At 49.7% G+C, this 25,762-nt stretch overlaps 2 protein-coding genes across 3 annotated transcripts in view; one reads left to right on the top strand and one right to left on the bottom strand.

Annotated features, from left to right (window-relative positions):
• Nucleotides 1–27: 27 nt before the first annotated feature.
• On the top strand, nucleotides 28–13,985 carry LMNB2 (lamin B2). Its single transcript, XM_035118524.3, has 12 exons — nucleotides 28–363; nucleotides 1,614–1,750; nucleotides 4,974–5,130; nucleotides 6,198–6,323; nucleotides 7,136–7,306; nucleotides 7,574–7,699; nucleotides 8,275–8,495; nucleotides 8,661–8,949; nucleotides 9,076–9,183; nucleotides 9,484–9,603; nucleotides 9,772–9,876; nucleotides 10,513–13,985. The coding sequence occupies exons 1-12, from the start codon at nucleotides 124–126 to the stop codon at nucleotides 10,552–10,554; spliced, it is 1,842 nt and encodes a 613-aa protein (XP_034974415.1). The 5' UTR covers nucleotides 28–123; the 3' UTR covers nucleotides 10,555–13,985.
• A 2,655-nt stretch (nucleotides 13,986–16,640) lies between these two features.
• LOC118086138 (uncharacterized) overlaps nucleotides 16,641–25,762 on the bottom strand; it is a 28,172-nt gene continuing 19,050 nt past the window's right edge. The window contains exons 1-5 of one of the 2 annotated variants that reach the window (XM_088671251.1): nucleotides 23,780–24,319; nucleotides 23,006–23,087; nucleotides 21,992–22,071; nucleotides 21,607–21,733; nucleotides 16,641–20,333 (exon numbers count right to left, since the gene is read on the bottom strand). In XM_088671251.1, the coding sequence (XP_088527377.1) occupies nucleotides 18,751–20,333; nucleotides 21,607–21,733; nucleotides 21,992–22,071; nucleotides 23,006–23,087; nucleotides 23,780–24,181 (2,274 nt within the window). In that variant the 5' untranslated portion in view covers nucleotides 24,182–24,319 and the 3' untranslated portion in view covers nucleotides 16,641–18,750. Of the gene's footprint in view, nucleotides 20,334–21,606; nucleotides 21,734–21,991; nucleotides 22,072–23,005; nucleotides 23,088–23,779; nucleotides 24,320–25,762 lie in introns of those variants that run through there. The other variant, XM_088671250.1, reaches the window with a different exon arrangement.

Here is a 25,762-nt window from a genome sequence, read left to right as displayed (position 1 = left end):
CCCGTGGTGCACCGCGCGAGGCGGTGACTCCTCCGAGCTTGGCGCGCGGGACCGCCATTTTGTGCCTCCCTCGTTCTCGCCTTCCCGCCCAGTGCCGGGCGGATTGAATGAAGAGTCGCCACCATGTCCTCCTCTCCGCCTTCGGCCGCCCCTCCGACCCCCTCCCCGGGCACCCCCAGAGCGTCGGCGTCGGCCGGAACCCCTCTGTCGCCCACGCGCATCTCGCGGCTGCAGGAGAAGGAGGAGCTGCGGCACCTCAACGACCGCCTGGCCCACTACATCGAGCGGGTGCGCGCCCTCGAGCTCGAGAACGACCGGTTGCTGCTCCGCGTCTCCGAGAAGGAGGAGGTGGTCACGAGAGAGGTACGCCAGGGAGGGAGGAGGGGTGGCCTACCTGGCCTGGCTGTTGTGGGAGAAAGAGTCCCGCCCCTCTGGCGGCCCACCTCGCGGGGCTGTCGCGCCTCGGGGGCACGAGGGCGAACTCGGCCATCCAGCGGGCGGCGAGGCGGGGCCCGGCGGGGGGGGGGCGAGAAGAGCCTCGCCAGGCGGCTCTCCAGATCCCGCGAGACCTCCCCGAGGGCATCTAGTTCACCCTGGGGGGCGTGTGTGTGTGTGAGAGAGAGAGTGCGTGCGTGTGCACGTGTGCTGTCCTCGTGGATCGCAGGATCTCTCCTCGCGTCGGGTTTCTCCCCGCTGCCTGTCCCTCTGAGCCGCTCTCTCCCGGCTCCTTCCCGCCAGAGAAGCTGCCTGTTGTTGCCTGTTGTTGCTCCCCTCCGCTCTTGCTCTTTTCTTCCCTTCGATAGCCTCCCAGAGCCTTTTCTGTGCTGGTTCCTTCAGAAAGTTCGGAAACCCTGGTGGTGCTAGAAAAGAAGCAGCTGCTGCCTCCTTTGTCAGGAGGCATCTGTCATTGCTTGTTTGCCCCTAGCTCAGCTGCTCCTGGAGCATCATCCTTTGCTTCCTTCCAGCTTCCTGCTTGGGCCCTGCAGGTGGCCCTGCAGGTGGGGTTGGGCTTCCAGGGCTGACAAGAGGCTTTCCACTCCTCTGGCTGTGGACAAAGCCTTGTGGCAAAGTGTCCTGTTTCCTGGGGCAGCCTTGAGCTGTGCCATTTCAGAGCTTCAGTTCTGTGCAGGATGTCCTTGGCCTCCCTTCCAGAGTGGCTGGAATATGGACGGCACTCTTGCTTGGTCTGCTTTTCCCAAGGCGTCCAAAGCGCTAAATAAGGGCCCAGTCCTATTGCTAGAGCAACATTTCTTTTTAGTGGTTGGCTGCTTCATGTTGATTCTAATCACATTGAATCATTCTCTGGACAGGACCCCAAAAATGGCAGAGTTGCTGAGAGGTAGGCTGTTCAGAAAGCAGCAGGAGCAGGAAAATGCATTTTCTGGAGAAATAGAGGCAGGAGGAGGAAGAGAACAGATGTTGCTGCTCTGGGAGGAGAAAGTGGCTCCCACTCTTCTCTTTTGCTGTGGCATTGGCCTCTTTTGCCCCTTTCCTGCTGTGGCCTGGGGGGCTCTTCTCCATGCTTTGGAGGGGGGCAAATGGCATCCACCCTTCTGCTGCTCTGTATATTCCCCAGAGGCTGGTAGGGGTACCTGATCATTCCCTCTGTGCAGGTGACCGGCATCAAGGCCCTCTATGAGTCGGAGTTGGCGGATGCCCGGAGAGTTCTTGATGAGACGGCCAGAGAGAGGGCCAAGCTGCAGATTGAAATTGGGAAGCTGCGAGCGGAACTTGATGAGCTTGCCAAGAGGTAAGGGAAGCCATGCTGCCACGGTGAACTTTTGGCCTTTCTTGCATTCCTTAGGAGTGAGCGTGTCAGGGCTGGACCAGTGTTGCACACAAGCTAGTGTGACGTGCTTGTCCCCGCCCACCAGCTGCAGAGTTGAAGGAAGCAGGGTGGAGAACCCTTTTCAGGCCACGAACCACCTTCTGAGGGGAGCTGCCTGTGGTGGGAGGGGGCTGGCCACCCACACACCAGAGATTGTTGCACACACATGTGCACACACTCCTTCCCCCATCCTCTGTGCAGGGAAGGGAAGGCATTCTCACAGTGTGAGGACACACTCTATCCAGGAAGAGATTCCCAAAGGACACAGAGAGAGATCTGGAGGGCTGAATTTGGCCCCCAGGCTGCAGGCTTTCCAAGGCTGCTCTTGAGACCATCTGCTTTCCCTGCCTGCTGCATTCCAGCAGGAAAGCATTCCCTCTCCTTAAATATTGTGGAAGGAATTTTTTTTTGGGGGGGGGAGCAGGCTGGAGAAAAGTGTGCTAAGAGCACCACCACCACACACATACACTGTTTTTTGCTCCAAATTACACTCCCACCCCAGGAGCTGCTTCTCTGCAGAAGGTGTGGCTCTCTGGAACTGTTTGCTGCACACCTTTTGCGTGTGACATGAAGTTAGGGCCAAAGTTCTCACAAGCTATTGGTGAGTTCGTTAGCCAGCCTTCATGCTGACATGGGGAATAGATTTGGGGCCCAGTGGGTGCAGATCTTCCTGTTTCAGGAATCCACATTGAGAGAAACATTCTCTGCTTGGAGCTAAAGTTGCAAGACAATGGAGCATGGACGCTAGGGTTTATCCAGGGTTAGTGTTGCTTAGAGTAGACCCACTGAAAGTAAAAGACATGGCTGACTTTCGCTGCGGGTCTCCTTTGAATAAAACTGAGTTGCTGACAAACCATTGACTTGTCCCTGGTGTGTAAGTATGGCTGCTCTGCTTGTGGCGAGTGCCATTTTTACTGTCCTGGATATGAGCTTTTAAAATCCTGTGCTTGCTAAGTGGTTTGCTGCTGCATCTGAAAATGAAATTCTGCTCTGGTCAGGTGCCAGATGCTTAGCATATCAAGGTCTTGTTTTCTACAAACCTGGAATGAGGGGCTCCAAATACTTTGCCCTCTGCCTTGCACTGCCTGGGACTCAGATCAGATATTGGTTGGAGGAAGAACAAGGTTTTCTGCCCTTAAAACAAACAAGCACTTTAAAAAATGATGCACATGTTACTTGCCAGGTCCTTCCAAGTCAGTCCTCTGATGGGATCCTGCCTTCCTTTTTTAAATAAAAAAAATAAGATTTTAATAATAATTTTTAAAAATGCATTAAGATAAAAGAACCTAATCTAGATAAATACAAAACAAAAAGGGAAAATAATTCACAGAGTCCTTTCTCAAAACAACCCTTAACCCACGCAGAAAGCGGGCAGCTCCCCCCTGGGAGCTTTCCTTCTCACAATCTTTCACCTTGGGAGGTCTTCCCTGCTTCTCACTCAGGATCCTTCCAGTAACCAGTAGGATCCTGGCTTCAGATGGGTTGGGTGGTGTTCAGCCTTTCTGGATGAGCATAAAGTCAGCAACATGAGGATCCCAGAACTCTTTCCTTCATTAAGAGATGCAAGTGTTTCCACCTGGGCTTTGGCAGGCTCTCTCTGGATCTTCTTCCCCAAGTGGGCTCTTGCAGCCCAGACTGCAGGTTGCTTCTTTCTTGAGCAGCTCCACTTGGGCTGGGTTCTGGCTGCTCCTTGCTCCACTGGGCTTGGTGAGCGGTGAGTTTTTGGAAGCACTCCTGGGCAATTGTGCTCTTGCAGGCGTCCTATTGGCAGTGTGTGCAGAAGGGGCTGCTGGGGTGGCCACCTGCCACTCTAACCTGCTGCCAGCAGGCTTGTTTTTAATGGGCAAACACTTGTGTCAAGTTACATTAAGGCAGTGGTTCCCAACAGGTGGTCCGGGGACCCCCAGGGGTCCGCGAGCTATGCCAGAGGGGTCCGCAAGATGCTATTAGAATAAAAAATATATTAAATATATTTCGTATGATAACAGATTTTTTTGTTTTGGCCGCTTCCTGCATGAGCAGAGTCTAGCGCAAAACTAGAATTAGATAGAGGCAGTAGTTCTGCTGTATGCCGTTAGGTGGCGTTTTGCAAAGAGGCAGCGCGCGCATTCTACTAACGCTCACCTCCACAAGATGCTTTGCGCACGTCGGCTTCATTTGTGCGCTACTGCGCAGGTCTTCTCCATTCCCCTCCCTCCTCCCTGGCGCACGCTGCCTCTTTGCAAAACAGTAGTGTTTGTAAACAAAGCGTTGTTTTTCGCGGAAGCTACAGTTTGTGTAGTTAAAAATGGACCGTTGGTTAAAAAGTGGTTCGTTAAAACGACAAAGGCCTACAGATGAAGAGGAAGATAATGCATTTGATGTTCAAGCAAGTAAGTCAGTGACTCTCGAACCTTGCATCAGCATGCAAGGACTACAAGAAACTTGGAGATAAGGCAATGAAAAAGATCCTTTCATTTGCAACCACATATCGGTGTGAGCAAGCATTTTCTTCCATGTGTTTCATGAAAAACAAATATAGGAATCGGCTCGACATGCAGTCGGATTTCAGAGTGAAAGTTTCAAGTTTGGAACCTAATATTTCAGAAATAATAGACTCAAAGGACAGATTTAACTCATCTCATTAAGAACTGAAAATTAAAACTAACTGTATACTGATGGAGTACTCTGTTGTAACTGTAAAAAACGTATAAATATAAAATTTAAAAAGACTCTTAATTTGGCTCTCACTTTTTAATTTTAGGATTAGGAATTAATGGGGGTCCTTGTCGCAATAGCGGCTCGATGAGGGGTCCTCGAGAAAATTTTGTTGGGAATCCCTGCATTAAGGGATGCATTAATTTCCAAGTGTAGCCTTTCCCCACAAATCTAGGAGGTAGTTCTCCTGTCACCCTTTGTCTGCATGTATATATGCACACTAAAGACACAGAGGTCACATGTGTGCTATGCGGGAACACTTCCCTCGCAGTCCGTCAGTTTGGCCCTGATTGCCAGAGGCTTGGTGCTGCAAAGTGCCTCGCGATGCTTTGAGAAGGTGCTTTGCCCATAGCCCCAGGGTGGGGAGGGGCCAGATCTTGTAGGAGTTTGTTACGACTCGGATGACAGCGGAAGCTGCTTTTGAGTCTTGCCTTCTTCCCCTCCTTAGCTACAAAAAGAAAGATGGGGAGTGGTCCACATCTCAGGGCCGCATCAAGGAGCTGGAAGTCCTCTTCCATCGGAGCGAAGCAGAACTCACGGCAACCCTGACAGAGAAGCGCAACCTGGAGGCGGAGGTGGCTGACCTGCGTGCGCAGCTGGCCAAGGTAAACGGGGGGGGGGGGGTCACCACAGCAGAGGCAGAGAGCATCCTGAGAAGCAGCAGGGAAGGGGCCGTCTGCAGTCACTCCATAGGCATCTTCTTCATCCCTGGTTCCAGGTTTCCTGAGCCCAGAATAGCCTGGCTGCGGGTCAGCTGTGTGCAAGGGCCTCGTTTGACTCTGGGCTGAGCTCCTGCTGCTTTGATTCTCCTGCTGATGCTAAGATGCCAAAATGAAGTCCCGGCACCAGGTTCCTTGGCTCCAGTAGTCTGGCAGCTAGAGAAAGCCAGAGGCTGTTTCCCTCATGGCCCACTTAGAGCCATGGCAGACCTTGGCTGAGTCCTTGGGGTTGCCCCAAACTTGAACAAGGCCTAGGAAATGCTAGGGTTTCAGCACCTGCCTGTAGCCTGGAAGGGACACGTTGGCAGGTTTCACCCTCCCCCCCCCCAGCAGTTCTCACTCCAGCTGTGGGGAAGCTGTTCCTCTCTAGACCAAATTATTCTTTGTCAGGTCCTGAAATCTGTCCTCCTGTTTGCTCTGATGGTGCCCAGAAGGTGGTGCTAATGTGCCGCATGAGGCTCATTTTGGTGGGCGGGGACAGGGCTTTTCTAGGAGTTGCTGACTGCTGGTGTCTGTTTTGCAGGGGGGTGGGGGTGGAGGCACACTATCTACATGGTTGAAGTGTAACTCCTTCCGCAAGGAGTGCTCATAGTCGGTATTTGCATGTCTAAATTAGGAAGCCAGTCTGCGGCAGTGCTGCCAATAGCATAAGGTGCTGTGCAAAGTGCCTTCTCGGAGCCCCCAGCCACCCTGCTTGGTTGCATCCAGCAAGGCTGTGGAGGCCTTGGCTGTGAATGGGCTTGCCCACACCTTTGAAAAAGGCAAAGTCAGAATTAGGCCCCAATGCAGCTGCTAGAACTGCATGTGTGAATTGAGGTTGACCATGTCTCGTGTTGAGCCAAGAAGTTGGGCAGACAGTGGGGAGTGTGCAGGACCCATCTCCAGCACGGCTCCCCTGGGCATTTGGGCACTTACTCCCCCTTCACACTCACTGCCTTCAATGCCTTTCCCAGTCAGAAGATGGTCATGCTGTGGCAAAGAAGCAGCTGGAGAAGGAGACTCTGATGCGGGTGGACCTGGAGAATCGCTGCCAGAGCCTGCAAGAGGAGCTTGACTTCAGGAAGAACATTTTTGAAGAGGTAGAACCTGCTGCTGCTGCTGCTAGGTTGCTTGGGCTGTGGCTGCCGTTGGGTGGGGTGGGGGAGTGGGCAGGGAGGGAGGGGAGAGGAGAGGAGACAGGGCCCCCTTCTTCGTCACGGTCCTGCTGGGTTTGAGCTGTGGAGGAGAAGGGTCCCTTTGAGTATGCCAGGGAAAAGAAGTCATCTATCCTGTTGTTGGTGTTCCTCACATTTTCCCCCACCAGGAGGGTCTTTCAGGGTGGGCCCCCAAGGAGCTTCATTCCCTTCCCCCGAGTCCCTCTCTTATGCTGGAGGCACTGAGAGATGGGCCTTGCTTGATCCTGTATTGGCGGCGGGGGAGCAGAAGTCCCTCCCGGCCCCAGCTGGCAGCTCAGAGGTGCAAAGGGCAGGCGTGGTCCAGCACCCAGATCACTCCCCAGCCCAGATCTTGGGGCCGGATGTGAGCTGGGGACGGTGGCACCTGGTGACTGGATTTCCTGTATGTCTGCAGTGGATCATGCCCACCCTTGGGACCTGCTGCTTGGGGCTGGGAGGCAGGAGACCTCTTCCACCACCCGATTCCCTCTTGAGGTTTCCCTGCTTTTTATGAACCTTCCCAGAGTAGGCATTTGCCAGCACCCTCCACCCTGGATGGGTGTGAGAAAGTGAGTGTGATGATGTACCTCTCAGTCTTCCTCTTGCCTGCCATTGCTGGGGGTGGTTGGGCTGGTGCTTCCTGGCGGGGGCCTTGAGGAGTGGTCCTTGAGGGTCTTGGTTCCTGCAAGGGGTCTTGCCAGCCTGAGCCCTGGCCTGAGTTTGCTCCCCACTCTCAGGAGGTGCGGGAGACACGGAAGCGGCACGAGCGCCAGTTGGTAGAGGTGGATAGCAGCCGCCCGCAGGAGTGCGAGTCCAAACTCTCCCAGACGCTGGAAGACCTTCGCCAGCAGCATGACGAGCAGGTCCGGCTCTACAAGTTGGAGGTGGAGCAGACCTACCAGGCCAAGGTGAGGGAGGAGGCAGACGCTGAGAGGGCTAGGGAAGGCTTGGCATGGGAGGGGTCTGATGTCCATTTGGCCTTGCACTCCTTGCACGTCAGTTGCCAGGAGCCCCTGTTTAGGGGGATTCAGGAGCTCCCCCCTGGAATCTGTTGCCCTCTGTGGCGTTGTGGGCTGGCTGGCGGGGGGGGGGAGTGCCCAGTGCCTTGCACAGCAGATCTCCAGACAGAAGAGCCCAGGGAGCAGCCTGACTCTTTCCTCCATCTCTCTCTTCAGCTGGAGAATGCCAAACTCTGCTCTGACCAGAACGACAAAGCTGCCAGTGCTGCTCGGGAGGAGCTGAAGGAGGCCCGTGTGAGGATTGAATCTCTCAGCTACCAGCTCTCAGGGTTGCAGAAGCAGGTGGGTTAAAGGTAGCCTCTCACGCCCCCTTCTGCCTTCCAGTTCCAGCTCTGGACAGGCCGGGGCTTTCCTGGTCTCACAAAGCTGCCTTGTACTGCGCCAGGCCCACTGGCCTGCCAGGCTCCTCAGCTTCACCCACATTGAAGGGCAGCAGCTTTCAAGGAGATGCCAGCTGGAAGCCTCAGGCCTTCCCCACTCAGATTCCATCCCAGGAAAAAAAAAGAAACTTGATTTCTAGACTTGTCTGTATCCCACCCCTCCTGTTTTATTTGTGTCCTTGGAGGCCCAAGTTGAGAGGTTCTGCTGTGACCCTTATACCTCCTGTGTTTATTTGTAATAACTCCTTTCAGCTCAGGAAAGTGTTCATCGTATGGGATTGTTCAAGTGTTCCTTTCCAGTCGATTGTTTCTGAGCCAAGCCTTCCCTGTGAGGTTGGCCCTGCCCTTGGGGTGGGTGAGGGAGGGGGCGCTTGCACTGTGCTTTGGCCCTAGCCCCCCTTTCCTTTCACAGTGCCCTTCCCTCCAGGAGGCTTTCTCTCTCTGGGTCCCAGGCCAGCACTATTCCTTCTCCTGCAGGCGAACGCCGCAGAAGACCGGATTCGGGAGCTGGAGGAGCTGATGGCTGGTGAGCGAGAGAAGTTCCGGAAGATGCTGGACGGCAAGGAGAGGGAGATGACAGAGATGCGGGACCAGATGCAGCAGCAGCTGATGGAGTACCAGGAGCTCTTGGACGTCAAGCTGGCCCTGGACATGGAGATCAGCGCCTACCGGAAGCTCCTCGAAGGGGAAGAGGAGAGGTACGGAGGGAGGAAGCAGGGAGAGAGAGGAAGGAGCAGAGCTCACATGGGTGCTCCTCTGTGTTGGGCAGTGGCGCCGGCAGCTTGGTTCTGTGGCTGGATGGGCTGCACGCCCTTCCCTCAGTGCTCTTGCCCTGCTGACCCTCGTCTGCCTTTCCCTACCAGGCTGAAGCTGTCCCCCAGCCCCTCAGCCCGTATCACTGTCTCACGGGCCACCTCCTCGTCCAGCAGCGGCATTTCCGCCTCCCGCTCCTCCCGGGGGAAGCGGAAGCGCCTGGAAATAGCAGAGGAGTTCTCTGGCAGTGGCTCCAGTGGGTTCGGCCCCAGGAGCAGCAGTGCCACCAGTAGCAGCGCCTTCCAGACTTCCCAGCAGGCTTCTGCCAAGGGCAGCATCAGCATCGAGGACGTGGACCCAGAGGGGAAGTATGTTCAGCTGAAGAACCACTCTGACAAGGTAGGCTGCGGGAAGAGAGAGGTCTTGGCTCAGAAGCACTGCTGGGGCCTTCTGGGTTTCCTCCTTGGCTGGCCTAGCCCTGGAGCTGGTTTTGCTGCTCCCTGAGTCCCACTGCTTCTCCCTCAGGATCAGTCTCTTGGGAACTGGAGGCTGAAGAAAAAGATTGGTGAGGGAGAGGAGGTGGCTTACAAATTTACCCCGAAATATGTCCTCCGGGCTGGGCAGACGGTCACAGTAAGTCATGGCTCTTTCCTCGGGAGAAAAGGCCTCCCCATTGGAAGGGAGGGTATTGGTTGCCCGGTATCTGGAGACTGCCCACCTTCCGTGCCCGAACCAGAGCCTCCTTGGTTGTTTTCTGCAGCCTGTGGAGAAAAGGCTCCCAGCAACTTGGGGGGGGGGTCCCTGCAGGAAGCCCAGATGCCTCTGCCACTTGGAAGGCTGGCCGTTGGGGTCAGCTTGAAGAGCTGCTCCCTCTGGCGGGGTGAAGGAGCAAGGGTGCCCTACCTGTAAATGAGGGGGTCTCTGTCTTGCTAGATCTGGGCAGCTGATGCTGGGGTGGCCCACAGCCCACCTTCCGTCCTTGTGTGGAAACACCAGGCCAGTTGGGGCATCGGGACCAGTGTCCGCACCTACCTGGTGAACTCTGACGGAGAGGTAGGTCCTCCGAACGGGGGGCACTGGGGGTGGGGGGTGGAGGTGCTGGAGATAGTGAAGAAAACGTTGCCTTGCTTTTGATGCAAGGACATGACAAAGAAGCTGCCTTTGAGCTTGAGTTGAGCCCCTGCTACACTTATCACGAACTGTGATTCTCCTTCTTCCCAGGAAGTTGCTGTGAGGAGTTTGACTCAGTCGTCTGCTGTGCTGCAGGACAATGGGGAGGAAGATGAGGAGGCAGAGTTTGGGGAGGAAGACCTCTTTCACCAGCAGGTAGGTGGAAGAAAAGGCACTTCCACCCACCCACCAAAGGTTGAATCGATAGGGACCTGACTGCAGCCATGGCTGAGGGTGGTTCCAAGGAGACAACGGGGTACCTCGGGCTCTCGCAAGGGGCAGCTTCTCTCTCTCTCTCTCTCTCTCTCTCACACACACACACACAAACAGGCTGAGCATAACTGCTAGGCCCAGCCTTTTAGTTATCAAAGGTTAAGGAGTTGGGAGTTGACTCTGCTCGAGAAGGGAAAGTGAAGAAATTGGCCAAGTCAGGAGTCTCTTCCTCCCTGGGGTGGCAGAGGGAGCATTCCTGAGTCCTGACTCACCTTGAAAAGGGGAGGACTTCTGAGGGTAGATTCGTGGAGGGAGGTGGCAGCGGCCTCTCTTGAGGCCTGCACAAGGGATTCCCAGCTGCTCATCTCTGCTGTGGGTGGTGCCCAGGGGCAACTCCTCTTTCCTTCCTGCACCCAACTGGTTGTGACACACACACACACACACACCCTGCTTCTCTCTAGGGTGGGAGAAGGTGCTAAGGCGGACAGGTAGGCTGAGCTCCTCTATCCAAGTTTCCTTGGAGTTGCCGGTGCCACCTGGGGAGCTTCCTGATGCCCCTCCTTCCTTCTCTATCTCCAGGGGGATCCCAGGACCACCTCCAGGGGCTGCATCGTCATGTGAGAGGAAGGAAAACCGTCTCTGCTCATCTTTTCTCCTCCTTTTTTTGCCCCGCTTTTGATTTGCCCAGAGTCACTGAAACTATTTTTATACATTGCATATGATTCCTCCTTTTTTCTTTCTTTTTTCTTGGGAGTTGGTTCCTTAGTAAACTTTTTAAAGAGAGAACTTGAATCAGCCAGAACTGCCACCGTGTTTTGAAGACTTGCTTTCCCTTTGGAATGCCCATGGTCTACTTTGTTGTTTTACTTGCAAGCCAAAGAGTGATGCAGCTCCAGGAGTTTCCAGGGAAGAGAAAGCATGGCTGAAGTTGTCACTCCGGAGTGGACAGTCTGCTTCTGTGACCCTCCTGTTCTTGTGCTGGGGGGAGGTGGTCGGGTGGTGACCCTGGGTGTAAGCCTGCCTGTGCCCTCAGGGGCAACCTCAGTGGTTGTGCAGATAAAACCAGGTGGCAAATGTGAGTAGTAGTGATATTTTCATGCAATTGACCCAAGGAGGGAGTCTCCAGGTGTGCCTCAGAAGCCCTGGAGCTCCTAGGACAGAACGACTCTTGAATCAGTTTGGGCAGCTCTGTGTGGAGCATGGAGGTTTCAGAAGCTGAGATGAAGTGAGGAGCACTGATTTTAGGCAAGGGACGGGAGCTTGTTTGAAGGAAGTTTGGTCCTCCAGTCATTTGCAGAACTTCCTCTGCCTAAGTTCTGCTGCCATGCTTTCAAGCAGGGAACAATCCTAACCATGTCTACTCAGAAGTAAGTCTTGTTGATTTCAGTGGGGCTTACTCCCAGGTAATTGAGGTTAAGATTGCTGGTTCCTTGCGGAATGACCCTAGAAACAGGGTTTTATAAAGTCAAAGGCCCACTGAATCCAATGGATGCAACTCACTTGAATGCCATTGAGGGAGATGACTCTCGCTCTGAGTAGGTCTTACTCCAATGCAACCCATCATCCTGGAACGTTGGCCCTTATGAAGTCTAGATTTTGTGGGAACTGTTTCTGTAGCTGAAGGCATTGCCCTCAAATTCCCGAGTTGAGTCCTCACACAAGACGTGTCAGCTGCTGAGATTCTGCTTGGAGGTCTGTGTTTTTCCATCCTCTGCAGTAAAAAAAAACCCAGAAGCGACTTGTCTGCTTGTCTTGTCACTGGAGACAAGTGGTGGGGATGTGGGACGTCTTCTGCCAAGTCCCTCTTCCTTGCAGCTCGCTCGCTCCACACTTCCCAGAGAGGGCAGAGGCAAGCTCAGTGTTGCACTGTGAGCAGAGGCTCCCCATGCTCCAATGCACAGGGCAGCCTTGCCAGTTCCAGGGTGCTTTGTTTGGAGGGGGAGTTTAGAGAAGATGCTGCCGCTGCTTACTCTGCCCTGATCTGCACCACCTCACAGAGTGAGAGGACAAGGTATGGGCAGGTAGGTGATAAGTATCTGGAGCAGACGGGCAGTGACCGTCTCCTTGGTCTTGCAGAGTCCTTGGCACAGCTGTTCTCCACCAAAGGAGCTGCCTCGGCTGAGCAGCACCTGTCCAAAGGTGGTGTGTGATGCTTTCCTGGCAGCCCTGGATCTCCTTGAGGGGCAAGCAGGGTTGCATCTGGGGCAGAGTTAGTGGCGCCAGGAAGCAGCATGTCCCAGTTGCAACAGTGGAGGGTCCTGCCACCCACTCCTGGGACCCCAGGACTGTGGCTCAGCCGATGATGCTTTTAGTGGCGCGTGTACAGAGAGGAGATACAGCCCTGCAGATATTCATGTTCATAGGGTCTTGTGGGGAGGGTTGCCGGGCAAGACTTTGATCATGGCTTTGCTGCAGAGCAAGTTGGGTGGGAATGGATGGGTTGGGGAACAAAATGTCCTACTTTATATTTAAAAATAATACTAAAAAAACACCAGAGGTGCTAATATTCCACAGGCATTTTAATGATGCCACGTGGTGTGTTAATTACTTGTGTCACGTGATAGAGAAGCATTTTAGATTTAGCTTTTGGAAGCATGGCTTCTGCCTCCCCCTCTTCCGCATGATGCTCCTTCTGCTCAGCTTGACCAGGGGGCTGAGGGCATTTGCCATAGACGTTGCTCTCCTGTCCCTCTGAATTCTGTTTCTCACAGCTGCTCTTCCAAGGCCAATCTCCTTGTTTCTGTGAATACTAAAGATGTGAAGGTGCAAATGTGCTACTGGGCTAAGCAGGCTGCTCTTGTGCTGGCCTGAGCCAGAGGGGAGGAGGAGGGTTCCAGACTGCTCTGCAAAGCTGAGCCAGGGACCTGAACAGAGTCCCCATACAGTTAGGGTGGCCACCGGCTTTGGGGGGCACCTTCCACTTGGGGCTCCCTAGCCTGGGGCTGCACTGACCCCCCCCCTGAAATCGTCATTCCAGAACAATTGCTGTGGAAATGCCAAGGCCAGCGCTCCTTACACTGTCTCCCCTGGGCTCGGGCTCTGGCTGTGGCAGGGAGGGCAGAACCAGGAGCTGAGAGCTGTGAAAGGCCTTCAAAGGCCAGGCCCACCCCTTCATAATCAGGACGACCTTAGCTGGGGTCCCACAAGTTTGATGTCCCTCACCTCAGTTTGAGCTGCTTTCAGCCCGGATGGATCTCATCCCACCAATCCAGTAGGCCCCAAATCCACTTGTTTCCAAGAACTTCTTGGGGGTCCCACTTTCTGTCTCTAGGTCTGAGCCCATCTGAGAGGCCAGTTCCCTCCTGGCCTCAACCCTCTGTCACTTGTTCAGCTTCCACTCTGTTTGCTCCCACTGGGGAGTGGAGTTGTTGGGCTGCAACCTGAGAGACAGAATGTTTTGTGGGGGTTTTTGCCCTTAAAATGCTGTAGACTTAGAAAAAGCAAATTTATATTCGCCCTGGGCTGTTATTCACATATGGCTATTAGAAAATTTTAATGCTGCCTTGAAATGCTAAAGTCTAGAGAGCAAACCCTTGAAAAGTGGAAAATCTCTGGGTTGCTTGCCGGGGGGCGGGGTTGAGTCTTTGCTTCTCACCACAGCAGTGGAATGGCTGATCATGTTTCCGCCTCCTGATGTCTTGGGCAGACTGCTCTGTGGGTGAAACACGCCTGCCTGCCCCATGCCCTGTCAATTGACACTAACTCCACAAGCAATAAGCTATTTGAAACTCTAAAGAAGTGTTGCAAACTTTGCCTCTCTTCATACAGAAAGGATTTGCTTATTGCAACTTTTATTTTTGTAGAGTGAATTTCTGACTTGCAGGTTTTGTTCTTGCGTGGTGACAGGAAAGACTCAGAGTGAATGCTGTGGAAGAGGTGGCATTGGCATTGCCCATCCTTTGGAGGAGACTGATCTATTTAGCATTTCAAATTTGTTTTGCTTTATTATGGATATGCATGCCAAATTCTGTCTTTTTCGAGGATTTGTAATATACCTTTTCTGACTGGAAACCTTTTGTACGAGACACTCCAATAAATGTTTTGCATTTTTACCTGGTGTCTTTGTGGTAAACTCTCCTGTGAGGCAAAGGTTTTACTAATATAGACTATGATTTAAAAAATTCCTTCAGTAGCACCTTAAAGACCAACCAAGTTTTTATTTTGGTATGAGCTTTCGTGTGCATGCACACTTCTTCAACTTAGTTTGTCTTTAAGGTGCTACTGAATGAATTTTTTACCTGTAAATAGACTATGTTAGGGAAGCTGAGGCTCAGAGAGACAGACTAACTCACAGCCACCAAATGTCTTTGTGGCTTCAAACTGCCGTACCATAAGCCCATTTCTCCATAAGGAGTGGTGAGCAAGAAATGTTTCTGTCCAGCTTGGATGGGTTTGAGGGCAAGGGGGCATTACCATACGCAAGTAGGAATATCCCTGGCCAGCATGCAAACTGGTTCTGTGCGCACTGTTCTTCAGCCTGATCCAGCAACAAGGGGAGCACATGATCCAGCAGTCTGGAAATTGAACGGATGAGGACTAGAAATACTGTCATGCTTTCAGTACAAGGATTTAAACTTGAACAAACACAACCCCCTTGTCCCTTAGAAATCAATGTTTGGGGTTCCCTCAGTCCTCTGACATATTAAGGATATTGCTGCAGCAACAACTTTGCCCCTAGTAGAATAAATTGTAAGTTACTTCAAACTTTGAATAGATGGCAACACTACCATTCAGGTTTTGGTTTAGGCTTAGATTTAGGGTTAGGCTTAGGGTGATGGCTAGGGCTAGAGGTAGGGCAAGGCTTGGGGTTCGCTTTAGGGTTAGGGCAAGAGCTAGGGTTGGAACATGAGCTAAACCAGCGCAGCATGGGGACTCGCTTCTGCAGTGCCGGAAATCACGTCTGTGCAGATGTCTGCCAGAAATTGCAGGCATGCGTGCTTACATGCACACACAATCCGGCCCACAGAGGGATCTCCACGGGAGTGAACCGGCCCAGGCGAGGTAAAACTTACCAACCCTTGGTTTAGTTAGGGTTAGGGTTAGAGCGAAGGTTAGGGCTAGGGCTTGAGCTAGGATTAGGGTTAAGTTTAAGGTTGGGGATAGGGATATGGCTAGAAGCAGGGTTAGGGCTAGGATTAGGGTGAAGGCTAGGGAGCCAGTGTGGTGTAGTGGTTAAGAGCGGTAGACTCGTAATCTGGGGAACCGGGTTCGTGTCTCTGCTCCTCCGCATGCTGCTTCTGGGTGACCTTGGGCTAGTCACTTCCCTGAAGTCTCTCAGCCTCACTCACCTCACAGAGTGTTTGTTGGGGAGGAAGGGAAAGGAGAATGTTAGCCGCTTTGAGACTCCTTAGGGTAGTGATAAAGCGGGATATCAAATCCAGCCACACTGGGTGACTTCCAACAGAAGAATAAAATAATTGATTAAAGATTAAAAGCCTCGCTAAACAGGGCTGTCTTCAGATGTGGGGTTTCAGACATTTGGTTTATATATACAGTTATGAACATTTAATTGTTCTTATATATGACCTTAAAATTCTATGGCATCCCATAGGGTAGAGATTTTTGTGTCTGGAACAGCATTTTCTAGGAAAACAAAACTTTAGCACTTGACAAAGACTTTCTTGAGCCAGATTCAGGTAGGTAGCCATGTTGGTCTGACGCAGTAGAAATTCATTTTTTTAAAAAAAATTGTCCAGTAGCACCTTAAAGGTAAATGGGCCCCTGACTGTTAGGTGTAGTCATGGACTCGGGGGGTTGCGGCACTCATCTCACTTTACTGGCTGAGGGTGTCGGCGTACAACTTCTGGGTCATGTGGCAAGCATGACTAAGCCACTTCTGGCGAACCAGAGCAGTGCATGGAAAAGCCGTATACCTTTCCACCAAGGCGGTACCTATTTATCTACTTGCACTTCGTGCTTTCGAACTGCAAGGTTGGCAGGAGCAGGGACTGAGCAACGGGAGCTCACCCCGTAGCAGGGATTTGAACCGCCAACCTTCTGATCGGCAAGCCCTAGGCTCTGTGGTTTAACCCACAGCGCCACCCGTGTCCCTAGTGCCACCCATGTCCCTTAGAGACCAACTAAGTTTGTCATTGGTATGAGCTTTCCTGTGCATGCACACTGAAACAGAAGTCACCAGACCTTTATATATAGTGAGAGGGTGGGGAGGGGTATTACTCAGAAGGCTGGTGGGAATGGGTGACTGGGTGATAGGTGTGGTAAACCTGTTGACAACTGTTAACGACTGCAATTGGTCTTACAGGAAAAAGCAAGGAATGAGATGGCCAAAATAGCTATTCTTTATATATTTCTTGAGCCAATTTGTCTGCTAGTAAGAAAGAATCACAAGTCCAGAAAAATGAATTTTGGCTTTGAGAGTCCATTGCTGTAGAGGTAGAAATTGGGGCATAGTCCAAGACCAAGATGATTCCTATATTTGTTTTTGTCACTTTACACCAGAGATCTCTGAATATGAAGATACAGTCCATATGGGGCATAGATCTGTTAGGATCATCCTACTCTCATGTAGGACCCTGGCAGAGACACATGCCCGACTGGCATGTTCTCTCCCTCCTGGTCGGTTGTTTGGGAGCTTCAAAAGCTTTCTTCTGCCCGAACATCACAGCGGCTGATGCCAACAGACACCAGCACACTTAGGGACACGCAGAGTGTTTGCAGTTTGCATAACAGACCTCAGCAACTCAGCATTTGGCTAATCTACATTTATTTACATATAAACACAGAGCACTGCAACATGGCTCCCTCTCTCCCTAGCATCAGACAGCAAAGAGAAAAAAACAAAGCACAACAATCCCATTTCACGGAACACAGTAACACAAACATCCTGTCTCCATCACTTCCCACTCTGTGGAATGAAAACATACACCGTCATGTGATAGACAAGAATCCCATGACTGCAGACATGGGGAATGAATCCCCAACAAGATCCATACCTATAGGAGTGAAATGTATATTCCCTGTCAGTGGGGTGGCAGAGCCACAAGGGGTTGCAAAAATAAACATGCAAAAGTGTAATGAAGGCTTCAGGAATCTGGAAGAGGAGCCGTTACTGTCAAGAACAGGATTTAAACATTCATTCAGCTTTCCTCCTATGATGGTTTTACCTTCTTTACATCCTCGTAAAGTAGAAAGACAACTCTCAAAGAAATTGAAACGACCCATAAAGGGAGCATAAAAGCAGCCTGTAATTATGTTTCTCAGACTCTAGTGAGTCTTTTAATATGAGGTATCTGCCTTTGGGGCCCTCTATGGAGTCCTGAATAGTGAATGGGCATTTTTTATGTACAGTCATACCACAGTTTAAGTATGCCTCGGTTTGAGTACACGGACCTGTCTGGAATGGATTAATCCACTTTCCATTACTTTCAATGGGAAAGTTCGCTTCAGTTTAAGTACGCTTCAGTTTAAGTACTCTGCAGACCGTCTGGAATGGATTAATCCACTTTCCATTACTTTCAATGGGAAAGTTCGCTTCAGGTTAAGTACAGACTTCCGGAACCAATCGTGTTTGTAAACCGAGGTACCACTGTAATGAGTATAGCCATGCCCCTTGCTGTGGAAGATCCCAGGGCATGTTTTGGCTTTTTTTCTTGTGGTGTGTCTTTTGTATCAAAATTATATCTGGAGGCCTAAAAGCCATGGTTTTAATGTGGAGAGACTGCTGCAGATGTCTGCCTTTTCTTTTTCTTGGAGTGGACCATGAGGAGGAGGAGGTGTTAGTTCTACCCCTTGCAGCCAGTTTGGGGATTGCAATTTTAAGTACATGGAAAACATTTCCCACCTGCTGTGGAAAATATTGGAAGCAGTAGTGTATTTGCCATTGATTTGCACTAATAACTTAAATGGGAACCCCCATTGGGAGGTAGTCCCTGCAGCCTTCAGCGCAGTGGTAGAACATCTGAATCATTTTCACTGGGCATAGATCTGGAAACACCTCTATATTAAATAAGTTGTATTTAACTTCTCAATAGTTGCATAGGGCACTAAATCAAAGTTTTAGTTTGGTAGCCTTCAAAGCAAACAACGTTTCTTGCTACATCTGTGTTTTTAGCTCTAAGCACGCCCACTCTGTATGGCCTTTCAATATCATGGGGAGTGATGGGGGTCTTCAAACTGTCAAACCAACTTAAAATAAATGCAATCGTATCTCCCCCCTCTTTTTCCAGAATCCTACATACAGTGGTACCTCTACTTACGAATTTAATGCGTTCCGAACACACATTCATAAGTAGAAAAAAATTGTAAGTCGAATCCTATAAGAATGCATTGGGAGAAAAAAATTGTAAGTAGAAGCAACCCTATCTAAAAATTCGTAAGTAGAAAAAATCCTATCTAAACCGCATCCAAGATGGCGGACGGAGCTCCATTCGTAAGTAGAGTTATTCGTAAGTAGAGGTACCACTGTAGTTTAATTTTTTTCCTTTTAACTCTATCCAATTGAGCTGCAAATTTTAAATCAAAACTTTCATTTGCAATTTTAAGTGCTTGCAGCTCTGTTTCGATGCTTAATGTGCTGTTATATGTGTTTGCTGTTTCCATTACATCAACTATTTGGTTAGATAACATCTCAATCTTGCTTTCAAGTGGGTGCAAAGCAGCTGCCCAATCTGTTGCAGAAAGCCCTTCTTATGTATGAATAAACTCTTCTGAGTCTTTTTAACTGCCTAAGCTGTTTGGAGTTTTTGCACCTTTTTGCTGGGAGGCCACAGGCACCATAGTTTCCTCACAAGCTCCCTCCAAGAGTGCCAAGTAACCAGAAGCTATGGCTTCCTGCCAGACAAGCCTACACGAACACTACTATAGTTTTCCTCCACTGTGAGTTCTTTGATGGTAAGTAAGGCTGGCCCTCTGACTGAAGCTCTTTCCACACTCTTGGCACTGAAATGGTTTCTCCCCACTGTGAACTCTTTGGTGGGTTGTGAGGTTGGTCCTCTCACGGAAGCTCTTTCCACACTCTTGGCACTGAAATGGTTTCTCCCCACTGTGAACTCTTTGGTGGACGGTGAGACATGTGCTTTGACTGAAGCTCTTTCCACATTCCAAACACTGATAGGGTTTCTCCCCTGTATGAATTCTTTGATGGACCGTGAGATTGAAGTTCTGACTGAAGCTCTTTCCACACTCCAAGCAATGATAAGGTTTCTCCCTTGTGTGAAGTTTTTGATGGACCATGAGACTGCCCCTCCTACTAAAACACTTTCCACATTCTGAGCACAGATGAGGTTTCTCCCCTGTATGAATTTTTGTATGAGAAGTGAGGTGGTCACTTTTACTGAAGCTCTTTCCACATTCCAAGCACTTATAGGGTTTCCCCCCTGAATGAATTCTTTTATGGGAAGTGAGAAAGCGGCTGTGACTGAAGCTCTTTCCACATTCTAAGCACTGATATGGTTTCCCCCTGGTATGAATAGTTTGATGGGAAGTGAAACTTATTTTCCAAGTGAAGCTCTTTCCACATTCCAAGCACTGATATGGTTTTTCTCCGGTATGAATTATTTGATGGGAAGTGAGATTAGCCCTCTGACTGAAGAGTTTTCCACATTCTAAACACTGGTAGGGTTTTTCCCCAGTATGAATTCTTTGATGGGCAGTGAGACTGACACTGTGTTTGAAGCTCTTTTCACATTCCAAACACTGATAGGGTTTTTCCCCTGTATGAATTCTTTGATGGGAAGTGAGATTTACACTGTGATTGAAGCTCTTTCCACATTCCAAGCACTGATAGGGCTTTCCCCTCGTATGAATTCTTTGATGGAAAGTTAAACTTTTTTTCCAGGTGAAGCTCTTTCCACATTCCAAGCATTTATAGGGTTTCTCCCCTGTATGAAGTGTTTGATGGGCAGTGAGACTTTCTTTCCAGGTGAAGCTCTTTCCACATTCCAAACAACAATATGGTTTCTCCCCTGTATGAATTCTTTGATGGGAAGCGAGATGGTTGCTGTGACTGAAGCTCTTTCCACATTCAAAGCACTGATAAGGTTTTTCCCCTGTATGAATTCTTTGATGGGAAGTTAAACTCTCCTTTCGACTGAAGAGCTTTCCACATTCCAAGCACTGATAGGGTTTCACCCCTGTATGAATTCTTTGATGGGCAGTGAGACTTTCTTTGCAGGTGAAGCTCATTTCGCACTCCAAGCACTGATAAGGTTTCTCCCCTGTATGGATTCTTTGATGGGAAGTGAGATGGTTGCGGTGTCTGAAGCTCTTTCCACACTCCAAGCACTGATAGGGTTTCTTCTCAAGGGGATTTCCTTGATGGGAAGAGGAATGGGAGCTCTGACTGTAGCTCTCTCTGCACTCTGAATCCTGATATGGCTCCTCCACTGTGTGGATTTCATTGAGGTCTCCCTTGTTCATTTCCAATTCATCACCACCTGAAACTAAGAGGCAAATGTATTAGAGGCTCGGGAAGAAGTGCAGCCCCAAATTTTGGAGCAATGCTTATTAATGCTTGTGACGGGGAAAGAACTCAAGGGAGTTAGATGTTATAATGTTCCTTTTGTTCCGTAAAAATGTCTAGCTTCATATACAAATCAGGTTAAATATTGGTTGTTTTCTCTCAATTAAGTTTTTAAAAGATAACTGTACAGCTTAACTTGGTGTGTGCTTTTATTATTATTTAAATGATTGCCAACGTAGGAAAGTTTTATATTCAAAATTAAGATATAGTCAATATGCTAAATTGTTCAATATGCAGTAATAAATCTAAACAAATTTTAAGAGCTGGTGAAATTTTTGAGAACACTGACACTGGCCTTGTAGTAGGCGATGTAAGAGTAGGGGAGTGAAAATGGCAAACGTGAACTTCTGTGTGCTAAAAACACGTTTTGTGTATTGCACAAATGTGTGTAGTAGTTGCCAAATATAAATTTCTTTAATGGATAAAAATATAATCATGATGTGCATCACTTTAAAGCAATTTTGATGTCATAAATTCTTGACATCACAGAATGCAACATAAATTTGTCATATTATTATTATTAAAGTTTCCTTACTTAAATGTTACATTGCTGTGAAAAGTTACAGGGGACAAAGCAGAATGCCTTCTTGGTAGGGGCACCCACCCTGTGGAACACCCTCCCATCAGATGTCAAGGAGATAACTATGCAACTTTTAGAGGATGTCTGAAGGTACCTCTGTATCAGGAAGTTTTAATGTTTGATATTTTATTGTGCTTTTATATTTGTTGGAAGCTGGGGCAACTCAGTCAGATGGGCAGGGTAAAAATAATCATTATTGTTACTACAGGGTTCACTGCCTGAGATTCAAAAAGCCTGGCTCTTTTCTGGGATGGAGTTTGTTTGGTCCAGTCGTGGAATCTGTGCCATCTCCCATGTCAGTCTACTCTTTGGTCAACCAAAGAGAGACAGAAGAACAAAAGCAAAATACTTGACTTCAAAATACTTGAATACTTCAACACCCCAAATCACTCTGAGGCCTACATTTAAGAAGGCCTGGGCAGTTCAGACAGCCTGATCATGGTTATAAAAGGCAGAACTGGAGGAAGAATATTCACAGGGGACACAATCAATAGCCATCCATCCAAGGTTTGCTGTGGGAGTGTTAGCATCCCATTGAAATATCCGAAGTTCGACATGTAGAGAGATGTCTTGAATTACAAAACAGATAGGATGATCCAATAGGGAGCCTTACCGAGAGAGTCCAACATCCCACGATTCTCTTCCATGACCTCCTGATGCAGAACTCTCTGGTCACGATCCAGCAACGCCCACTCCTCATCAGTGAAATGCAAAGCTACATCTTCAAAGCACACCGGACCCTAACAAAAAAGGAAAAAAGCTGTCCTCTTGGAGAACATTCACATGATCCATTACAATTGGCTCTGTTGTTTTCTACAATGGCCAGACCCCTCTCTGCCTTCCTCATCCCACTCTCCTGCTTCAGCTTCTGTCTCTGAGTCTGGGCTGCTCTCTGCCACAGAATCCCTCTGCTCCCTGAGCCCTGTTCCCTCTCCAGACACCTCCTCCCACCATTCTGCATCCAAGCAGTCTTTCCCCACAAGGCTCCTCCCCCCTACCTGATCTGGGTCCACAGCCGCTGCCTCCCCTCCACCATGAAAAGATGAAGGAGCAGGTCTTGGTGGCATCAATCTGTCACCTGGGAGAGACAAAGGAAAGTGGGAAACTGTAAGCGCCTGCTTCTCTCGGAGGTGTAACAGTCCTCTCTAAGTATGGATGGGGCTTCGTCAAAGTCTCCCCTGCTAGCTTCCAGTTCCACTGTGCCTTAATGGAGGCAGCAGGAGATTGTTGGCAAAGGAAAAACAAGGATGATTGAGGGTAATTCTCCTTGCAAGTTCCCCCCAGGGACAGAGGGAAACGGACTTAACTCCCAGTTCATCTTGGTACTTGGCTCTTGCTCTGGCTTGGATCGCGGGAGGCAGGGAGGCGCTGAGTACAAAAGCCCAAAACCTGCCCCAAACCCTCCTTCGCCGCCATTAAGAAGCAGAGATTCTCCTGTCTATTAGAGCTCAATTTGGTCCAATGTACAGGCATTGCTGGAAGAGATGAGATCATAAACTGCAGAATGGAACCAGCTCTTTAAGGGTTGAATTTGAGAGAAGACTTCATTTGGTGCAAAAGACGGGAGGGAGGGGCGCCTACAGCTTCTTTATATAAAGTTTTTTTCTCTACAATTATGATTTGGCAACCCACCATTGAATGCTAGTTCAAATTATATACGTACAGGTGAGCAGGGATTATACTGGATTGTAGATATAGACTATAACATCAAATGGAAACAGTTACAGGTAGGTAGCCGTGCTGGTGTGCCGTAGTCAAAACAAAATTTAAAAAATCCTTCCAGTAGCACCAATATCTGAAGAAGAAGCGTGCATGCACACGAAAGCTCGTACCAATGACAAACTTAGTTGGTCTCTAAAGAGCTACTGGAAGGAATTTTTAAATTTTGTATCAAATGGAACTCTGTGTGTAAAAGAAAAAGGGGAGGAAGCTCTATTTTGCAAATGGTTTACAGATTAGTTTCAAAACCAAGAGAATGTGACAAAACACAGAAAACACTCCTTCCTCCTTACCCAGAGGCCTCACTCTGGTGTCCAATGGAGTCTTCTCTGCCTCAGAAGAATCAAGACCCATTTCTGCAAAAAGATCCTTCCCCTGAAAGAGCAAGGAGGATTCAAAACAGAGAATGGGGAGAAGGATTAGAAAAGTTTATTTAGTATTTTTATACAATCTACTACTTCCTTACATTTTAAGGCCCTCCACTGCCGCAGGGAACCTCGTCAAGGCCCCCATCTGCTGCGGGGAAAGGCAAAGCACCCTCTGCCGCTGTGAGGAGGTACGGTGGGACCCTCTGCTCCCATGGGGAGGCCCAGCAAGGCCCTCCACCACCGCAGATATATATCATGATATATTGAGATTTCGTGATATTTAACTGCTTGAAAACCAGATATCGCCCAGCCCTACCAGAAGGACTCCCAAGGAGAGGGGAGAGGAGGCTTAGGAACACTCCACAAAGGAGGGTGTTTCAAAACGGGAGCAGGCACAGGGTGACATAACTGGGCTTCTGAGGCTCAAAGAGCATTTCCCCATGCAGAAAGGATGTACTTGATCAAGGGAACCATGGACTCAGAAAAGGTGAAAAGCTCAGTACTAGAGCATTTGGGGATACTCTCCCTCCTCTTTTGAGCCCCTTGGGGATATAATAATAATAATAATACATTAACAATAATAAAAAATATGTGTTCCTAGATACTTTCCAAAAAAGGATGGGCCATTAGTAAATAATTTGGGAATACTCTCTCCTGTTTAGAGCCCCTTTGCAGTATCCAGAGGAAAGTCTCTCTCACCTGCTGCTCTGCCTGCTTTCTCTCCTCTGCCTGACTCAGGAGGAATCCTTCGGCCAGGGCCACTGCCTGGGAACTGGTCTCCGCTCCACATTCCCTCACCCAGTTCTCCATCTCTGGTGGAAGGACAGCCAGGAACTGCTCCAAGATCACCAGGTCCAGCATCTGAACTTTCGTGTGCCTTTCTGGCTTTAGCCATTGATGGTCCAAGTGGTAGAGTTGGCTGCAAATCTCTCGGGGTTCTTTGGCCTTCTGCCTGAGCAGCTGGCTCTGCACTTCTGAGCAGAGGGTGTCCTCCTCACCCAGGATCTTCTGCACGGAGTTTCCCCGGAATCCACCATTGCTCCCAGTTTTGATGGCAAGGCCTATTCCTGCTTCAGGGCCAGCTGAATATTGCTCATCCATCTATGTTATCAGGTCACCTCTAAGAGATCGGAAGAAACCCCTTGGTCTTTTGCCAAGTTCTGTATTTCCTAATGAGAGGTGCTAGAAAAGCCTACAAAGCAAATACTCCTTATTTAACCCATTTAAAACACCTGCATTGGTTGCTATTTCGTTTCTGCGACCAATACAAGGTGCTCACATGAGGGGTTCACATAAGCCCCCAGATATATGTAGAACCATCTTGCTTTGGAACTCCCCCCCCCCTTCATCAATAGACCAACACTTTACTATTGTTTCATAGGCAACAGAAGAGGAAAAATGACCATTACTCACCCTTAATCTAAGGACAACCATAAGGGCTCCTGAATGGGAGTCTGGCTATGCAATGTTGAATGTTCCAGTGGTTTTCTCAGTTACAGCTGGCAGAGAGATTTAAGTTGGATAAAAAGATTTTTATATAGAACAAAAGGAATTGGCCTCATCCTTTCTTTCAAGCCGTCTAGGTTGGTGACCATCCCTGCCTCCTGTGGGGGGAGTGCCGTCGGTTTAACTACGTAGGCACTGCGTGATTAAAGGACTTTATTCTATCTGCTATGACCCGTCCAGCATTTTTCTTCGCTTATCACAGGCCAAGTATTATTACTACGTCCAAATGTTTCCACCTGGCTACGACCTCTGTGAATGGCTGTGACCTCCGTTAATGAATGTGACTAATTCCGCAATCTCAATGGGGTTCATTTGCATTCCCATTTTTTCCTGACGCCTCCCCAAAGGACCTCCTACAAACTCGCCCCCTCCCTGGCTTTGCAGATGCAGAGAGGAAGAGGGCAGGTGGTCTGCTCCCTGGCTGGGGTCCCCCCTGCATGAGCTAGGCAGCCCGCCCGATGCACCCCCCCATCTCCCCGAAGCGCCCCATGGGGAAGAGATAGGAGATTCACCGGAGCCCAGAAGGCTGATCGCCGAGCCACCTCTTGCAGAGAGACAAAAGCCACCTCCCTTGCAGGAAGGAGCCTGGATTTCTTGTCCTCTCTAGGAATGCAGCTCAGCTCCTTTAACGCTTGCAAGGCGCAGCTCGCCAGTCTCTCAGGAACCGCATGCATTGCACTCCCCCCCCCGCGCGATGTCTTCTTGGGGGGACCCTCTCAGCAGCCCGCCTGGGCTGTATCCTCCCTTGGCCAGAAATGGGGGAACTGCTTGCCGTGCAAAAGGCTATGCAAGAAGCAGAAAAGCCCACCCTAGAATCACAAAAGTGGAGAGCTGGGAGGAACCCCCATGGTCATTGTTGTGTATTGAGTCAAAGGATTTTATATCTGTATTATTATTGTCTGTATTGCATTAGGATAAAGTAACTGCCTTTTGGTTCCAGAGGGTACAGCTACTATTGGTTCATTTAAGCGGCTGTATTTGGATCCTCTGTCTTATTGGTTTCCTCCAAAAGGCAGCACTGTGATTGCCTGATATTGTTCCCTCCAAAATGTATCCTTTTCTAGCTAGTTCCCTGTCCCTATAAATGTAGCCTTCCTGCCCTCAGAGTCAGTCTTGTTCACTTTAATAAAGAGCTGTTACTAGAGAACTGTCTCCAGCATGTTATGTCAAGAGAGC

Source organism: Zootoca vivipara, chromosome 6, assembly GCF_965207765.1.
Source record: "Zootoca vivipara chromosome 6, rZooViv2.hap1.1, whole genome shotgun sequence".
Classification (NCBI taxonomy): domain Eukaryota; kingdom Metazoa; phylum Chordata; class Lepidosauria; order Squamata; family Lacertidae; genus Zootoca; species Zootoca vivipara.
Note: the sequence above shows the minus strand (reverse complement) of the source record. Positions and strands in the feature narration are given on the sequence as shown.